Source organism: Ochotona curzoniae, unplaced genomic scaffold (assembly GCF_017591425.1).
Source record: "Ochotona curzoniae isolate NIBS_2020 unplaced genomic scaffold, NIBS_Ocur_1.0 contig_4516, whole genome shotgun sequence".
NCBI classification, from domain to species: domain Eukaryota; kingdom Metazoa; phylum Chordata; class Mammalia; order Lagomorpha; family Ochotonidae; genus Ochotona; species Ochotona curzoniae.
The window spans coordinates 4,916,008-4,933,798 of NW_024466313.1; the positions used below are offsets into that span (position 1 = coordinate 4,916,008).

Here is a 17,791-nt window from a genome sequence, read left to right on the forward strand (position 1 = left end):
GAAAATGTGTGTTATGGAACAGTTTTTGCTGTACAGAAGGTTTAGCTGCAGATTGGGGCGTCCACCCCATATCGAAGCATTTCAAGTCCCAGCCACTGTATTTCCAATCCAGCTGCCTGCTAATGAGCCCAGGAAGCAGTGAGGATGGCTTAGGTTATTGGGGTCCTGTCACCCACCTTGGAGACCCTCATGTGGGATTTCTGGCCCTTGGACTCAGCCTGGCCCAGCCCTGGCCATCTGTGTCCATTTGGGGAATGAGCAGATGGATGGATGACCTCTGTTTAGGTCTCTGTCATGCTACCTTCCAAATAAATAATAAATAAATAATCCTTTACAAAATGTGTGCTTTACAATCTACAATATCAAAGACATGGAAACAATCTAGATGTGTGTCCAAAGAAGAGTGGTTAAAGAAACTATGGTACATCTACTCCATGGAATATTATTCAGCTATTAAAAAGAATGAAATTATACTATTTACAATTAGGTGGTCCCAACTAGAGACCATTATGCTCAGTGAAATGAGTCAATCACAAAAGAACAAATACCATATGTTCTCTCTTATATAAGGAAACCAGCATGGAAAGTGTAACTTCAGTAATCTGACCCATACTGTTTTTGTTTTGTTTTGGTTGCATCCCATGTGTTGTGATGTTTTTATTTCAGTTTTATTTATTCCAAATACTGTCTTTTTTCTTGTCGAACTCATTGTTGGCTCATGGTTTATCTGGTGGCATCGTTTTTTCCAAGAGACTTTTGTATCTCCTTTTTGTCACCCATGCGTTGGTTACTCAGTGGCGTGTTTTTTCATGGAGCTGTAATTTGTTGTTGTTGTTGTTAAGGCTGTTGTTCTAATTCATACTAGTTGTTGACCTTGTTTCATGGCTTTTCAATTATGGAAATGTATAGTGATGGAATGCTGGGGTCTACCATATCCAGATGTGGGAGTATATATGCAATATGCATCCCTGCTTCTAGACGAAAGATGGATTCCTAATGAAACTGTTGGAAATGTATAGACAATGGGATGCTGGACTGTCTGACTTTGTACCAGCAGTGTTGGAGTACACTTAAATAAGAGACTGATGGAATTATAATTCTTTATGAAGGATTATACACTGTAGTAAAATGGGGAAAATCGGTCAGGGGGTGGGAGTTTGGGGGGACATCCCAGTCTATATGAAATTGTAACACATAATTCAAAAATTCAAAATAAAAAATATGTAACAAAAAACCCTCTGTGCTTTAAAGTTATGTACCTTGAAATCTTGTAAGGGAGTTGGTATAGTCTGGTGGTGTGTGGAGTGTAGTAAGCCTGTGTGCCTGTGGGGGGAGTGGGCTGGCCCGGGTTCTCCCTCCTTGGGGCACTGGGATCAGAGCAGTGAACTGTACTTGTGTTGAGGGTGAAGAAAACAGGAAGCTATGACTCTAGTGTGATGCCATTGAGGTCAAGTGCAGATGGCTGGGCCCAAGCTTCATGTGTTCTTCACACACACTCACAGGACATGGCAGGTTGCAGTGGGGGAAATGTGGATGTGAATTCCTGGGAGGCTTGGCAGGGGAGGCCTGGCTGCCTAAGCAGAGTCAGAGCTGAGTCTGTGAGCGGTGCATCCAACCCTTGGATTGGATTTTATGGTATCCTAACGTGGACTGGGAGCAGCGGCCCATCTGCCTGCAAGCCTGACTTCCTCTGACTTTAGGCTCCTCTGCGTGTAGCATGTTGATGCCCACCCAGAATCTTCCATCCAAGGTGCTGGACATTCAGTAGTATCTCTTATCATGCAAGACTCCCACAGCCCAACATCTGTTCTGGAGGAATGCTTGGTTGGGCACTCGGGGGCAGCCCTCACTGTCAGGTGCTCTGTGCGTCTGTGTGGTGGGGGGCAGGCGGCCTTGCCTTACACCTGATGGACAGGCTGGTAGTGGAGCTTACTGAGTTGTGTATTAGAACATCATGAATTTGCCATTAGCACTTCCACTTCCAGTCACGGGGCTGGCGCCATGCTAGCTGGCATTCTAGTCTGTGGGCCCTTGTGTTACAAACTAATAACTTAAAAAAATCTTGGAATTTGGAAGAAATGTAATTTTTTTGTTGTTGTAGGTGACATCACTCAGAAAGGATATGAAAAGAAAAGGGCAAAATTGCTTGCCCGTTACATGCCGCTTGTTCCAGGTAAGTTGGTGCTTGGCTTCCTTGATGCCAACCTGAGAGCTGATTTGGGAGGCTAGCATTGGTTATGAATATTGGTTCACATTTAAACATTGGTGTCTGTAGGACGTTTTAGTAAGTACTGATGTTTAATAATAAAATCTGCCGGTGTAGATCATAACTGTACATGGAACTTGGTTCTAGTCTCATTACCCGGAAGAGCTTGTTTTATGTTTGAACTGTGGGGTAGCTGGGACTAGAACAGTGCTGTCAGAAGGCAGTGCCTCCCACAGCACACTGAAGAGTGAATGGAACCCACTCCTCATTTCAGCACTTTCTTGTGAAGCAAGCTAATTATGAAATTTATGCCAAGAGAGATAGGTGAGGGGGTCAAACTATGTTCAAAATAGAGGAGTTGGAGGGATTTGCCCAAACTTGATGCAAAAAGAAGTCCCTGGGGAGTTCTCATTGTTGGGCCGGGGGCTGGAGGGCTGTGTAGAGTTCGGCCAGTGGGGTAAGATAGCAACCAAACTCAGAGGCACACACATGGGCTTGGCATGTGCAGGGCAGAGGTGCACAGGTGAGCTTGCTGTGTGCAGAGTGAAGTGTAGACTTGCACACGTAGGGCAGACATACATGAGGGCTCGGTCTGTGCATAGAGAGGTGTATACACATGAGGATTTGCATACTAAGACACGTGCACACGTGAGTGAACTTCACCATACCTACATCAGAGGTAGCATCATGGTATGGTACAGATGAGTTCATTTTCCCTTTTTTATTGTATTCTCATCTGTTGATTCTCTCATATAAAAATTGGTATTATTTTTGATGTTGTTTATGCAGTTGAGAAGGATATATGCCCATGTGACCACTGATTAGGGTGGGGAGAGTTGAGGTATGGGGGAAAGTGGGTGAGACAAATGATTCCAATTTTTTTTTCTTATTTTATACAGGGTAAGAGGAGAGAGGGAGAGGGCCACTCCGAGCATCCTAATTGCATCACTACTTAGTGATGTTGGACAATCATTTCAGTATCGTCCTAGGGTCCCCGATGTGAAGCATGTTCTGGGGGGACTGCTTACGTAGTACTTAATAGTTCTGAGATGCTGCTAATTTCATTGCTCCACGGTGGAGGAAATTATTCCAAGGTTCTTTGGCTGACACAGTATACCCCAGAGTCTCAATTCGCCCAGATACTTGTTGTCAAAGCTTGGCTGGGAGAATTGTCCAATCTATTCTGCCCTCCATCTTTTCCCATGGCACTAGATGTCCTCTGCTGGCCTCAGTGAGCTGCCATGTCCCCCATGTGCATTTGGGCATGCTGTCCACTGCCTTGGACACGGACTTCAGCAACCAAGGAGGACTGTTCTGACATGTTCACTCCATGATCAGACCACAGATCCTGTGATTTTGCCCATAGTCAGAAGGCAGAATTTTGAGTCTGGTGGTCCAGTTAGGGGGATCCCCAAAGGAACCTCATAGAGGTTATCCCAGACTTGATCCTGTATGTGCCAGCCAGTGCAGGGTCTGGTGGTCCAATTAGGGGGATCCCCAGAGGAACCTCACAGAGGTTACCCCAGACCTGATCCTGTATGTGCCAGCCAGTGCAGGGTCTTGCTCAGTTCATCACCGTATCAGCCCGCACACACACTGGTGGTTGCAGTTGCTGGGTCAGTCCTGTCATCAGCCCCATCGCATACTCAAATCAATGGATGCTGTAGCCCAGCCTAACCCTGCCCACACACACTATACCCTAACGTGCACAAGTCGGAACTGAAGCCTAGTCGGAGTGACCCTCAGTAACTCGTACCAGGCGTGTCCCCAGCCCTGGTTCCTGCGCATGCCAGTATGTACAGCAGACTGCATCCAGTCTGTCCCACATGCCAATCAGCCATTGTATACACCAATGAGTGCTGTAGCCCAGCTCAGCCTGACGGATACCACTATCCCACCCATACTTATGCCAGTGGGTGCTACTGCCCATCCAGCCAGGCCTGCCCCAGCCCTGGTTTTCGTGCTCACCAGTGGAAGCTGCAGCCCGCCATTTCCCTACTAGGCCCACTCCTAGCCTGGATCTTGCATTTTCCAGGAAGTACTGTGGTCTAGCCTTTTAAAACCCTAACCCTAAACCGGCTCTTGCCTGCTGATGCTAGAGCAAAGCCCTATAGGCCTGCACTTACCAGTACACATGTGGACTTGTCGATATTTGACGGTGGATATGGTCACTTAGTAGCCCAGCCTGGCTCAGCCCCGAACCCAAATCACATGCTGGCTGAAATTTGTTGCCACTGCCCTGCCCAGCCTGGTCTGCCACAAGTCCCAGCTGTCACATTCACTAGCTGGGGCAGTGGCCCAACAAGGGAACTCCTGTAGTCCAGCTCCCCTCCTCCCACATCAGATTGGCTCCTAGCCTGGGGTCTTGCATGTGTTGGGTGCTGCACTCCAGTCTGGCATGGTCCACCTAACCTTGGCTTTTGCCGGTGGGTCCTACAATCTTGCTCTACCTAGCCTGCCTCCAGTTCCAACTCACATAGCCTCGTGTGGCCCAGCCAGCCACCAGTCCTGACCCTAATGTGAACTGGCTTGCATTGCAGCCCAACCTGGCCTGTCCTGTACCCTGTCCTGGCTCTCACACTTGCCAGTGGGGATTAAGAACTGGCCCACCCTGGCCTGGCCCATCCCCAGACTTGAGCTACATGTATGCTGGTGGGTACTGTAAACTGGCCTGGTTTGGACTGCTTATAGCTTCAGTTCTTACACTCCCAGGAGGAACTACATCCTGACAAAGGAGTTCCTCAAGCTCCCGTGTCATTCCACCTCCCAACTGTATATCTCACGCACACCAGTGGGTTCTTTGCCCATACTGACTGGCCCACCTCCTGTCCCAGCATTTAGCAGCAGATACAGCAGCCTTTCCTGACTGGTCCACACCCTTGCTAGTTCTTTTTTTTAAATATATATATATATATTTTTAAAGATTTATTTTATTTTTATTGGAAAGGCAGATATACAGAAAGGAAAGACAGAGAGGAAGATCTTCCGTCCGATGATTCACTCCCCAAGTGAGCACAACAGGCCGATACTATGCCGATCCGAAGCCAGGAGCCTCTTCCGGGTCTCCCACGTGGGTGCAGGGTCCGAAAGCTTTGGGCCGTCCTTGACTGCTTTCCCGGGCCACAGGCAGGGAGCTGGATGGGAAGCAGGGCCGCCGGGATTAGAACTGGCACCCATATGGGATCCCAGGCATGCAAGGCGAGGACCTTAACCACTGCGCCATTGCGCCGGGCCCACCCTTGCTACTTCTTAACATTGGGTGCTATAGCCCAGCCCCTCCTGACCTACCCCAGACCTGCTCTCATGTGGCTCAACAGGTGCTGAGACCTAGCCCAGGGCATCCTACACCCACACTGACTTTTACAAGTGCCAGTGGGTGCTGGAGCCCATCCCATTCTGGCACAGTCTAGTCCCAGTCCAAACCCATGCTGAGGGGGCGCTGTAGCCATGTATATCTCAGTTATCCACCCCATTCCAGCTATTGTACTCACTAGTTGGAACTACAGCCCAGCCAGGATGTCCCCTCAGCTCCTCAACCAGGTCTGCTCCCAGCCACAGATCATGTGTGCCAGTGGTTCCCCCGACCCAGCCTAGCATAGCCCATCCCATCTTGATCTTTGCCATCAGATGCTGGAGCCTGGCCGGGCTTCAATCCCAACTCTTGCTGATGGTGCTTCAGCCTAGGCCTGCCCAGCCTGTCCTCATCCCTGGCTTTTATACTCCCAGTAGATGTGATAGCCTAGCCCTGTGTGGCCCACGCCTCATCCTGGCTCCTGCACATGCCAGTGTGCTACAGTTTGGCTGAGCCCTGCCCCCATCCTCATTCCTGAGCTATCCCACACCCTGCCGACATGTAGAACAACCTTGTCCAGCCTGACCATCATCTAGTCCTGACTCATGTGCTATACCAGCAGGAGTCACAGCCTACCAGGGACATTCCTCAAGCTCCCCCACTAGGCCCACTCCCAGACTCGGATCTCATTCATGGCAGCCGGTACTAGGCCCTTAGTTGGCATAGTCCACCCCGTAGTCTTGGCCTTTGTGTGCTAGTGGTTGTTGTGTGGCACACCCCACACCCAGTTCTTGGGTGTGCCTACAGGTGCTGCAGCCTGGACTAGCCTGGCCTATTCCCAACCCCTGTTCCCATGAACATTGATAAGTTCCATGGTCATGCCTAGTTTGGCCTCTCACTACCCCCAGCTCTTGAGCAAACCAGCAGGTATTGCAGTCCTATAGGGGCGAGCCTGCATATCCCCCATAGAATCTGCCCCCAGACCCAGTTGTCTTACATGTTGATTAGTGTCATGGCCCAGCCTAATGTGACCCATCACTGTTCCAACACTCAGTGGCGGGTACTGTTTTCTAGCCCTGCCAGCTAGGCCTCCCAGTCATAGCTTTCATGTGTACAGTGGCCTCATTGGTAGAAGTCCCCCAGAAATCATTCTTCACCTGAAACTGCTCTCACTGGCTCCCCCTCGCACGCATCCCTACATCCCTTTCCCTGTGAAACCTGCAACCCCATGCCCACAAGTGCACGGGTTTCCAAGCCCAGTCTTCCAGCGAGGTGGTGTGCTAGCCTGGAGCCCTGGCACACTGTGCCAGCATGCTGGACTGGGACCCTGCCTGCTTGCCCAAGGTCATGCCCAGGTCCCCAGACCTGGTCCACTGGCACATTGTGCCAGCATGCTGGACTGGGACCCTATCCCTCCATCCACCTGGGTCCCAAGTGCCTGCTTGAGTGCCCAGGCCTTGTAGAAGCTGGTGCCAGCGGAAACTTCACTGTCCATTTTTAAGACACATGAGATTGAACACACAGAACTCTCAGTGACTGTCATTGTGACACAGCAAGTTAAGCTTTTCCTGCAGTTCCAGCATCTCACATGGACACAAATTCAACTCCTAATACAGCTTCCTGCTAATGTGCCTGGAAAGCAGCAGCAGATGGCCCAAGTGTTTGGGTCCCTGCATCCTAGTGGGGGGCCTTGCTGTAATTTGAGACTCTGGGTTTTGGAATGGCCCTGGCCTGGCTGTTGTGGCCACTGGGGAGTGAACTCGTGAATAGAAGATATTCTCACTCTCTCCCTTCCACCCTCCGCCCCCTCCTTCCATCAGTTCTGCCTTCCAAAAGAGTAAAATAAACCTGACAACCTATCACCTGTTGAGAGAATATGAAGAATGTGGTGCAGGCAACTGGATGGGGATAACACAGGCATGAGTGCTGGGAACAGGGCTCCTCACTGCTCCTCAGGATTCCTCGGGACTCCTCAGGGCTCCTCGGGGCTCCTCAGGGTTCCTCAGGGCTCCTTGGGGCTCCTCAGGATTCCTCGGGACTCCTCAGGGCTCCTCGGGGCTCCTCAGGGTTCCTCAGGGCTCCTTGGGGCTCCTCAGGGTTCCTCAGGGCTCCTCGCGGCTCCTCAGGGTTCCTCGGGGCTCCTCAGGGTTCCTCAGGGCTCCTCAGGGTTCCTTGGGGCTCCTTGTGGCTCCTCAGGATTCCTCAGGTCTCCTTGTGGCTCCTCAGGGCTCCTCAGGTCTCCTTGTGGCTCCTCAGGGCTCCTCAGGCCTCCTTGTGGCTCCTCAGGGTTCCTCAGGGCTCCTTGTGGCTCCTCAGGGCTCCTCGAGGCTCCTTGGGGCTCCTCGGGGCTCCTTGTGGTTCCTCAGGGCTCCTCGAGGCTCCTCAGGGCTCCTTGTGGCTCCTCAGGGCTCCTCGAGGCTCCTTGGGGCTCCTCGGGGCTCCTTGTGGCTCCTCAGGGCTCCTCAGGGCTCCTCGAGGCTCCTCAGGGCTCCTTGTGGCTCCTCGGGGTTCCTCAGGGCTCCTTGGGGCTCCTCGGGGCTCCTTGTGGCTCCTCAGGGCTCCTTGTGGCTCCTTGTGGCTCCTCAGGGCTCCTTGTGGCTCCTCGAGGCTCCTCAGGGCTCCTTGTGGCTCCTCAGGGCTCCTCGCGGCTCCTCGCGGCTCCTCAGGGCTCCTTGTGGCTCCTTGTGGCTCCTCAGCGTTCCTCAGGGCTCCTTGTGGCTCCTCGGGGTTCCTCAGGGCTCCTTGGGGCTCCTCGGGGCTCCTTGTGGCTCCTCAGGGCTCCTTGTTGCTCCTCAGGGCTCCTTGAGGCTCCTCAGGGCTCCTCGAGGCTCCTCAGGGCTCCTCGGGGCTCCTTGTGGCTCCTCAGGGCTCCTTGTGGCTCCTTGTGGCTCCTCAGGGCTCCTTGTGGCTCCTCAGGGCTCCTCGAGGCTCCTCAGGGCTCCTCGGGGCTCCTTGTGGCTCCTCAGGGCTCCTTGTGGCTCCTTGTGGCTCCTCAGGGCTCCTTGTGGCTCCTTGTGGCTCCTCGGGGCTCCTCAGGGCTCCTCAGGGCTCCTTGTGGCTCCTCAGGGTTCCTCAGGGCTCCTTGTGGCTCCTCAGGGCTCCTCGAGGCTCCTTAGGGTTCCTCAGGGCTCCTTGTGGCTCCTCAGGGCTCCTCGCAGCTCCTCAGGGCTCCTTGTTGCTCCTCAGGGCTCCTTGAGGCTCCTCAGGGCTCCTCGAGGCTCCTCAGGGTTCCTCAGGGCTCCTTGTGGCTCCTCAGGGCTCCTCGAGGCTCCTCGGCGTTCCTCAGGGCTCCTTGGGGCTCCTCAGGGTTCCTCAGGGCTTCTTGTGGCTCCTCAGGGTTCCTCGGGGCTCTTCAGGGTTCCTCGGGGCTCCTTGTGGCTCCTCAGGGCTCCTTGTGGCTCCTCAGGGTTCCTCAGGGCTCCTTGTGGCTCCTCGGGGCTCCTCGGGGCTCCTTGTGGCTCCTCAGGGCTCCTCGAGGCTCCTTGGGGCTCCTCAGGATTCCTTGGGGCTCCTTGGGGCTCCTTGGGGCTCCTCAGCACAGGGTGTGTGGAGTTGTTGCTCAGCTGTTGATTTTGTAGAGATATGATGGGATTTTGTGGTCAGCTGCTGACACATAGACACCTGCTGTCCTGGGCCCACCACAGCAGGCCTGTGGAGCTGGAGTGTGGCTGGGTCAGCCCAGGCAGGCTGACCGCATGGCCGGCATCTGCTTTCTTTTGTTGCTGAAGATGTCAGCCCTCCCAGTGTTCTCTCCTTCTCTCCTCTGGGCTGTACCCAGGCATGACTGGGTCACTCTGTTCACACCAGGAACTGGGCCTTTGAGGAAACACATGCAGAAGCTAAGCCATGTTGTCTCTGGCCAGACACGCAGCCCAGGGTGGTGATGGGGACACATGGATGTAGCCACTGCCGGCCCCCAGCCTTCAGAGAAGCAACAAGCCCTGTCACACGCATGTGGCCACTGTGTGCTGTTTGACACGAAGTTTTCATAATTGGAAAAACACCTGTTCACGCACAGACCTTGTGTTGCAGGTGCAGACCTGCCCCCTTCAGCAGGGAACAGGCTCCCTGGGCCTTTGCAGACCACAGCCATGCTCAAGCCAAAGTCTCGGCCAGCTGCCTCCCGGGACGAGCGCTTCCGCTCAGGTATGTCACAATCCTGAGGCAGTCTTCGGCCCGTGAGTCCGGCGGGTCTTGCGCACTCTGCCACCCAGGTCTTCAGCTGTTTGTTCTTTGACAAAATGTGTTCTCAAGAAATGATTTTCTCTTGAGCAGCATTTACATCATATTTTTTCAAGATCAGATGTTTCAGGGCCCGGCGGCGTGGTCTAGTGGCTAAAGGCCTCGCCTTGAACGTGCCGGGATACCATATGGGCGCTGGTTCTAATCCCAGCTGCTCCACTTCCCATCCAGCTCCCTGCTTGTGGCCTGGGAAAGCAGTTGAGGACGACCCAAAGCCTTGGGACCCTGCATCCATGTGGGAGACCACGAAGAAGTTCCTGGTCCCCGGCTTTGGATCAGTGCAGCACCGGCCGTTGTGCTCACTTGGGGAGTGAATCATCGGATGGAAGATCTTCCTCTATGACTCTCTTCCTCTCTGTATATCTGACTTTAATAAAAATAGATAAATCTTTAAAAAAAAAGAACAGATATTTCACCTTCATGAGGCACAAAACCAATGTGCTAGCCACGTCAGCTGAAATGGCTCACCACCAGCTGCTGCGTGGTATCCAGCTGTGCTGGTGGGGCACCCACAGCATGAAAAGTGCCCTTGTGTGGCCATTCTGCAGTACTCCTATGAAAAAGAAGGTGTGTGTTAGGACAGGGACGCCGTGTGCAGGTGAGCACAGTGCACAGCAGGTGTGTGTTAGGACAGGGACGTTGTGTACAGGTGAGCACAGTGCACAGCAGGGGTGTGTTAGGACAGGGACGCCGTGTGCAGGTGAGCACAGTGCACAGCAGGTGTGTGTTAGGACAGGGACGCTGTGTACAGGTGAGCACAGTGCACAGCAGGGGTGTGTTAGGACAGGGACGCCGTGTGCAGGTGAGCACAGCAGGTGTGTGTTAGGACAGGGACGCCGTGTGCAGGTGAGCACAGTGCACAGCAGGTGTGTGTTAGGACAGGGACGCCGTGTGCAGGTGAGCACAGTGCACAGCAGGTGTGTGTTAGGACAGGGACGCCGTGTGCAGGTGAGCACAGTGCACAGCAGGTGTGTGTTAGGACAGGGACGCCGTGTGCAGGTGAGCACAGTGCACAGCAGGTGTGTGTTAGGACAGGGACGCAGTGTGCAGGTGATGCACAGCAGGTGTGTGTTAGGACAGGGACGCCGTGTGCAGGTGAGCACAGTGCACAGCAGGTGTGTGTTAGGACAGGGACGCTGTGTGTAGGTGAGCACAGCAGGTGTGTGTTAGGACAGAGATGCAGTGTGCAGGGGGGATGCCCCTTAGTTTTGCTCGATGTTTTTTGCTTGCAGCTGCCTCGTGATTCCTGTCTGTTTCAGCACGATCCACCTTCCCAGGTCCTGGTCTCAGTCCTAGTGCTCCCCTCTGGTACCCCTTTGTACTGCCCAGTTCTCAGTGTGCTGTGTGGGCGTGTACGGATGGTGTGGCTTCAGTATTGCAGAGATGCTCTGGAGGAAGGTGTTGAATATTGACTGCACACTTTCAGCACCAGAGATATAAATATACTCATTTGTTTCATTGTATATTGGATTGTATGCCTTTTATTTACTTGGCTTCATTTATAATGAAATACTTTCATGGTCCTAAGTCACATCTGTAAGCAATGGAATGTTTAGAGAATTCCAAGAAAAGTAGAGGCTCCGTGGTGCCCCTTAGAGACAGGCCAGAGTCTGCCTCTCTAAGCTGCCCTGTTATTTCTCCGTAGATGTGCACACCGAGGCTGTCCAGGCGGCTCTGGCCAGATACAAGGAGAAGAAGATGCCCATGCCCTCCAAGAGACGCTCAGTCCTCGCACACACGTCAGCTGGAGCTCACACCCCCCCAGGTACCCAGAGACACTGCAGAAGGCTGCTGAGGCTCATGGGCCGTCTTCCTGCTGGGGCTCACAGGCCGTCTTCCTGCTGGGGCTGACAGGCCATCCTGCTGGGGCTCATAGGCCGTCGTCCTACTGGGGTTCACAGACTGTCCTCCTGATGTGGACATCTGCTGGGGCTCACAGGCCGTGTTCCTGCTGGGGCTCAAAGGCTGTCCTCCTGCTGGGGCTCAAAGGCTGTCCTCCTTCTGGGGCTCACAGGCCATGCTCCTGCTGGGGCTCACAGGCCGTCCTCCTTCTGGGGCTCACAGGCCGTCCTCCTGCTGGGGCTCACAGGCCGTCCTCCTTCTGGGGCTCACAGGCCGTCTTCCTGCTGGGGCTGACAGGCCATCCTGCTGGGGCTCATAGGCCGTCGTCCTACTGGGGTTCACAGACTGTCCTCCTGATGTGGACATCTGCTGGGGCTCACAGGCCGTGCTCCTGCTGGGGCTCAAAGGCTGTCCTCCTGCTGGGGCTCAAAGGCTGTCCTCCTTCTGGGGCTCACAGGCCATGCTCCTGCTGGGGCTCACAGGCCATCCTCCTGACGTGGATGGCCACTGTGGGTTCACAGGCCATCCTCTAGCTGGAGGCTCACAGGCCATCATCCTTATGACGCAGATAACTGTTCTGGGCTCATAAGCCATCTTCGTGACATGTGGACAGCTGCTATGAGCTCACAGGCTGTCCTGTGGTGAGTTCCCAGGCCGTCCTCCTGCAGTGAACTCTCATTATGTGGATGGCCACCATGGACTCAGGGGCCATCCTCGTTATGTGGATGGCCACTGTGGGCTCACTGGCCATCCTCCTGATATGGACGGCTGATGGCGCTCACAGGCTGTCCTCTAACCCACTCCCCTTGGAGCTGAGGGCCCTTGCAGCAAATAGAATGAAGACAGATGCTTGCCAGTGTGTCCCTCGCCTGCTGTTCCATGGCATACCCAGTGTTCTTACCCAAGAGAGTTCATGCTTACTGTTGGATTTTTTATGATTATTTTTAGTAAGATGTTATGTCTTTTTGTAGAGAAAACAGCCTAAATACTTAGTGGAATGTCAAAACTTCCTGAATTAGGAGTTTCTAAATTATTTAATACTTTATTATATATATATGTATGTATATACACATATATGTATGTACAAATGTGTGTGTAAGTATGTGTGCTTCTTGATAGCTCTCCTCTGACCCATGAGCTATGTGGAAGTGTATTGTAAAAATATTTGTTAGTCTATTCGAAAGATAAGAGAGAGACAGACCTTCTATCACTTGCTAATTTCCTAGATGGCTGGGATTGGCCCAGGCTAAAGAGGGGAGCCTGGAATTCCGTCTGGATCTCCATGTGGGTGTCAGCAGTTCCAGTCCTCTGTGGGTCCTAGGCCATGAGCAGGGAGCCAGGGCAGAGAAGGGCAGGAAGGCCTGATGGTGTTCTGGTGTGGATGCCACTGTCCTGAGCTAGCTGCCTCACAACTGGACCGCCCAGCTCACAGTGGGTCCCATCTAACTGCTGACTGAGTTGTTCTTGGGATTAGAATGGGCCACCATAAAGGTCTTTGGGGGGCTGTGGAGTTCATTCCACTGGTCTTTTTGTTGCTATGAAGCAGGAGTATATTTTCTGCTCCCAGTGCATCTGTGAGCAGGTGTTGGTGTCTGGAACTCCATGTCAGGCAGCTGGCACAGTTGGCCACTGTGTTCCTGAGGAATGGAGTGCCAATGGTCACTTCTGTGCAAAAAGGACAGCAGACCCACGGGATGACTTGGGGATTTGGGTGGCGCTTGTTTTGAGGATTGTTGTTGAAGGAAATCGTACAGCTGACTAGTAAGTTATTGTTTGTACTAAATACAAGAAGCTGCAGTCACTGCACAACTATGGAAGGAGATTTTAGTCAATGTAAAACTACTACAATACACCAAGCTGCTGAACTGACAGGGCCCTAATTCACAGGTGGTGTTTGTTGTCCTGGGAAAGTGTTTCTTGATCTTCCCAGATATGAGAGGCCAAGTATGAACAGAACACAGCCCTAGTGGCCTTACAGTACAACCGGCCTAAAACACAGCCTCCTCACACCACAGCACACCTGGCCCAGGACGCAGCCTCCTCACACCACAGCACACCCGGCCCAGGACGCAGCCTCCTCACACCACAGCACACCCGGCCCAGGACGCAGCCTCCTCACACCACAGCACACCTGGCCCAGGACGCAGCCTCCTCACACCACAGCACACCAAGCTCAGGACGCAGCCTCCTCACACCACAACACACCAAGCTCAGGATACAGCCTCCTCACACCACAGCACACCAAGCTCAGGACGCAGCCTCCTCACGCCACAGCACACCCGGCCCAGGACGCAGCCTCCTCACACCACAGCACACCAAGCTCAGGACGCAGCCTCCTCACACCACAGCACACCAAGCTCAGGATGCAGCCTCCTCACACCACAGCACACCTGGCCCAGGACACAGCCTCCTCACACCACAGCACACCAAGCTCAGGACGCAGCCTCCTCACACCACAGCACACCAAGCTCAGGACGCAGCCTCCTCACACCACAGCACACCCGGCCCAGGACGCAGCCTCCTCACACCACAGCACACCAAGCTCAGGACGCAGCCTCCTCACACCACAGCACACCAAGCTCAGGATGCAGCCTCCTCACACCACAGCACGCCTGGCCCAGGACACAGCCTCCTCACACCACAGCACACCTGGCCCAGGACACAGCCTCCTCACACCACAGCACACCAAGCTCAGGACGCAGCCTCCTCACACCACAGCACACCTGGCCCAGGACGCAGCCTCCTCACACCACAGCACACCAAGCTCAGGATGCAGCCTCTTCACACCACAGCACACCAAGCTCAGGACGCAGCCTCCTCACACCACAGCACACCTGGCCCAGGACGCAGCCTCCTCACACCACAGCACACCAAGCTCAGGATGCAGCCTCTTCACACCACAGCACACCAAGCTCAGGACGCAGCCTCCTCACACCACAGCACACCTGGCCCAGGACGCAGGCCTCCTCACACCACAGCACACCAAGCTCAGGACGCAGCCTCCTCACACCACAGCACACCAAGCTCAGGATGCAGCCTCCTCACACCACAGCACACCTCGCCCATGATGCAGCCTCCTCACACCACAGCACACCAAGCTCAGGACGCAGCCTCCTCACACCACAACACACCAAACTCAGGACGCAGGCCCTGGCTGCCTTCGGAGGCACAGGCCCTGGTGTAGACTGGTCCACGTGGATGTTCTCGGGCCCCTGACGTGTCCAGGCTGTATGATGCCAGTGCTGCTCTCACTCGTGGTGTTGGGTTCTTGGGTGGCTGCATCCTCTCAGGGAGCAGGGCCTCCAGGGTCTGTCCCAGGACTCTGTGCCTTTCTGTGAGGGTGACTGTACGGCGGCATGGGCTAACTGAGCGGACTGAGAACCCCGCTCCTACATCATGCCTGTCATCATTATTTTGACCACAGACACGTCGTCTGCCTCAGAAGATGAGGGCTCTTTACGGCCTCCCGGGCAACGCGCCTTCACTCCGCTCCAGAGCCGTCCTGGCGTCGAGCCCTGGCTCGACCAGGTCATTCAGGGCTCGTCCACCTCATCCTCCGCATCCTCCACCTCATCTCACCCGGGAGCGAGACCTGCCACTGCCCCCAGCCACGCTGCCACGCCAGGGGCTGCTGCTGTCACCGCGCTCGCAGGCCTTGTGGCCCACACCCACATAGGTCAGTAACGAGCTGCTGAGGTCCCTGCGCCCGCAGGGCAGGGTCAGGAGCGCCTGGGACAGAAGGACGTTGCCCCTGGTGCAGGCAAACCCAGAGAGGCAGGTAGAGGCCGTTCTAACCTGCACACTGGGCTCTGTGAGCTGCCAGGGCCCTGCACTGGATGGCAGGGGCAGCAGGTCTGCCTGAGAGGTGCTCTCTGACACAGGATCCAGATGAACAGCCGGGCTCTTTCCCCTCTGAGAGCCACACACCCTTCTTGAGAACACGTCCTCGTGGTGATTTGGTGCTGGGCCTGGTACACCGTGTGTCGTGTCTGTATGCAGCTGCAGGCAGCTGGGCACATGGTGGTGTCAGCTGCCCTGGGCCTGGCCGCTCCCTGGCTGACCTGGAGGCCTGTCTGCAGGCTGCCCGTTGTCACCCTTGGCAGGAGGATCTCAAAAGAGGAACACTGAGCGGGCAGCTCTGCCTGGTGTCTCGCCCTCCACGTGCAGGTTCGGCAACCACAAGGAATCCTGTCAGAGATGTCTGGGACGATTCCACACATGCAATTGTTTGACCCTAGTGAATTTTGGAAAGGAAAAAGACTAATTCGTTATTCAAAACCCTATTTTGAAAATGTTGATTATTTTAAATTCACAAGACAAAAATTGTGAGGTAGTAATAGAGCTACCATACCTCATTTCCTCATCCCCTCTTTGTAAAAATGTATTGGAAAGTCAGATTTGGGGGACGAAGAGACAGAGGGAGAGATCTTGCACTGGCTGGTTCACTGCCCAAATGGCCATATAGCCTGGTTCCCAGAGATTCTTCTGGGTCTCCCACATGGGTGCAGGGGCCAAACACCTGGGTCATCCTCCTCTGTTTTCCCAGGCCGTTAGCAGGGTGCTGGATGGGCAGTGGAGCAGCCAGGATTTGCACCTGTAACCATGTGGGAAGCCGGCTCTGTAGGTAGCAACTTAATCTACTGCACCACAGTCGTCCCCCAACCCCCATTTTCTTTTTAAATTTTAATAGATATCATGTAATTATTAAATACAATTTTGATTTATTTATTTATCATTGGAAAGTCAGATTTACAGAGAGGAGAGACAGAAAGATCATCCGTCTACGGGTTTACTCTCCAAGTGGCCGCAATGGCCAGAGCTGAGCTGATCTGAAGCTAGGATCCTCTTCAGGGTCTCCCACGCAGGTGCAGGGTCCCAAGGCTTCGGGCCATCCTCCACTGCTTTCCCAGGCCACAAGCAGGGAGCTGGATGGGAAGTGGAGTAGCCAGGACACAAACCAGTACCCATATGGGATCCTGGTGTGTGCAAGGCGAGAACTTTAGCCACTGGGCTACCGTGCCAGTGTTTTTAAAAATTCCGGATCTTCTCACCCTTGCCACTCCTTCCAGCTTCTAGCAATCATCAGTCTGTGTTCAGACGCAATCACTTCCGCGTGTGAGGAAGACCACGTGGTGTTTGTCTTTCTCTGGCTGACCTCACCGTGATGCCCTGCAGTGCCACCCTTTGCTTCTGAGTGGGGCTCTCATGTCTGTTGCACTCGCAGGGAGGGAGAGGGAGCCAGGAATGTTGATGTGCACCTTAGGCTCAGCATTCTCCTCTCTATTTTACCATTTGTTTGTGTGCTTTCCTCTGCTTCAGTGGCAACCCTCAGGTTGTAAGACCATGAAATCACTCCCTCCAGCCCTGTCCAGGCAGCGGCGGGCAGAACCTGAAGTGCAGTGGATCTGTAACAGGCTAATTTTTAAGTGAATAATTGTGTGTGTCTCATGAATGATATGATAAACGTTCAAATGACCTTTGGCAGGACAGTGCATCCTTAGTCCTGATCTACACAAAAGGCAGAGGGCATCTTTTATCCATGCTGGTCCTCTCCCACAAGGCCCACAGCAGCCGAAAGCAGGAGCCTAGGCTCATCTGTATCCTCTACACGGCGGTGAGGACCCACACGCCGATGCTGCTGTTGCCCACCACCTGCACTAGCAGGAGGCTGGACTGCAAGGGGTGTAGGGGACTTAGCCCTGTGCCACCAGCACACCTGCCCCGTCCTTTCTTCTCTGTGCATGAGGAGGGAAGCAGGAAGCTGGGTGAGCTGAGTCAGTGGACAGCCCAGGGCGAACACCAGCTTTCTTGAATACTGTTCATTTTCATACTCAGGCTGGGTGAACAGTGTCCCCAGGGCACAGCAGTGTGTGTATGGCAGGAGCTGGGCTCCCGTGCTGAACTGCTGGCACAGTGTCTTCTGTGGGCTGGAGTCCTTGGCTGTCCGTGTGCTGTCAGTGTCCTTGCCCACCTTCTCAATCCGTCAACACTAGCTTTCTAGAAATGCGGTGAGGGCCAGTGTGCAGAGGCAGTGGGCTTTCAAATGCTCTGTGGCCCGATTTCCGCTTCCTGCAGCTCTCTCCTAGAAAGCCAAAAGCTGTCCTGGTTAGGGTGAGCCCGTAGCCAGCAGCTGCAGCCTGCCACCACAGTGCAGCCCCCTGTGGGAAGGGCTGTTCTGACAAAGTCCTCAGCTCCACGACTCAGTCAGG

General features: G+C 54.1%; 1 protein-coding gene across 5 annotated transcripts in view; it reads left to right on the forward strand.

The window, feature by feature from the left end:
* Positions 1 to 17,791, forward strand: part of DIP2A (disco interacting protein 2 homolog A) — a 76,030-nt gene that overhangs the window by 15,252 nt on the left and 42,987 nt on the right. For 3 of the 5 annotated variants that reach the window (XM_040986776.1, XM_040986777.1, XM_040986779.1), the window contains exons 2-5: positions 2,102 to 2,173; positions 9,531 to 9,644; positions 11,386 to 11,505; positions 15,007 to 15,258. In XM_040986776.1, coding sequence (XP_040842710.1) covers positions 2,102 to 2,173; positions 9,531 to 9,644; positions 11,386 to 11,505; positions 15,007 to 15,258 — 558 coding nt within the window. Of the gene's footprint in view, positions 1 to 2,101; positions 2,174 to 9,530; positions 9,645 to 11,385; positions 11,506 to 13,161; positions 13,165 to 15,006; positions 15,259 to 15,431; positions 15,435 to 17,791 lie in introns of all 5 variants that reach the window. The other 2 variants (XM_040986778.1, XM_040986780.1) reach the window with 2 other exon arrangements.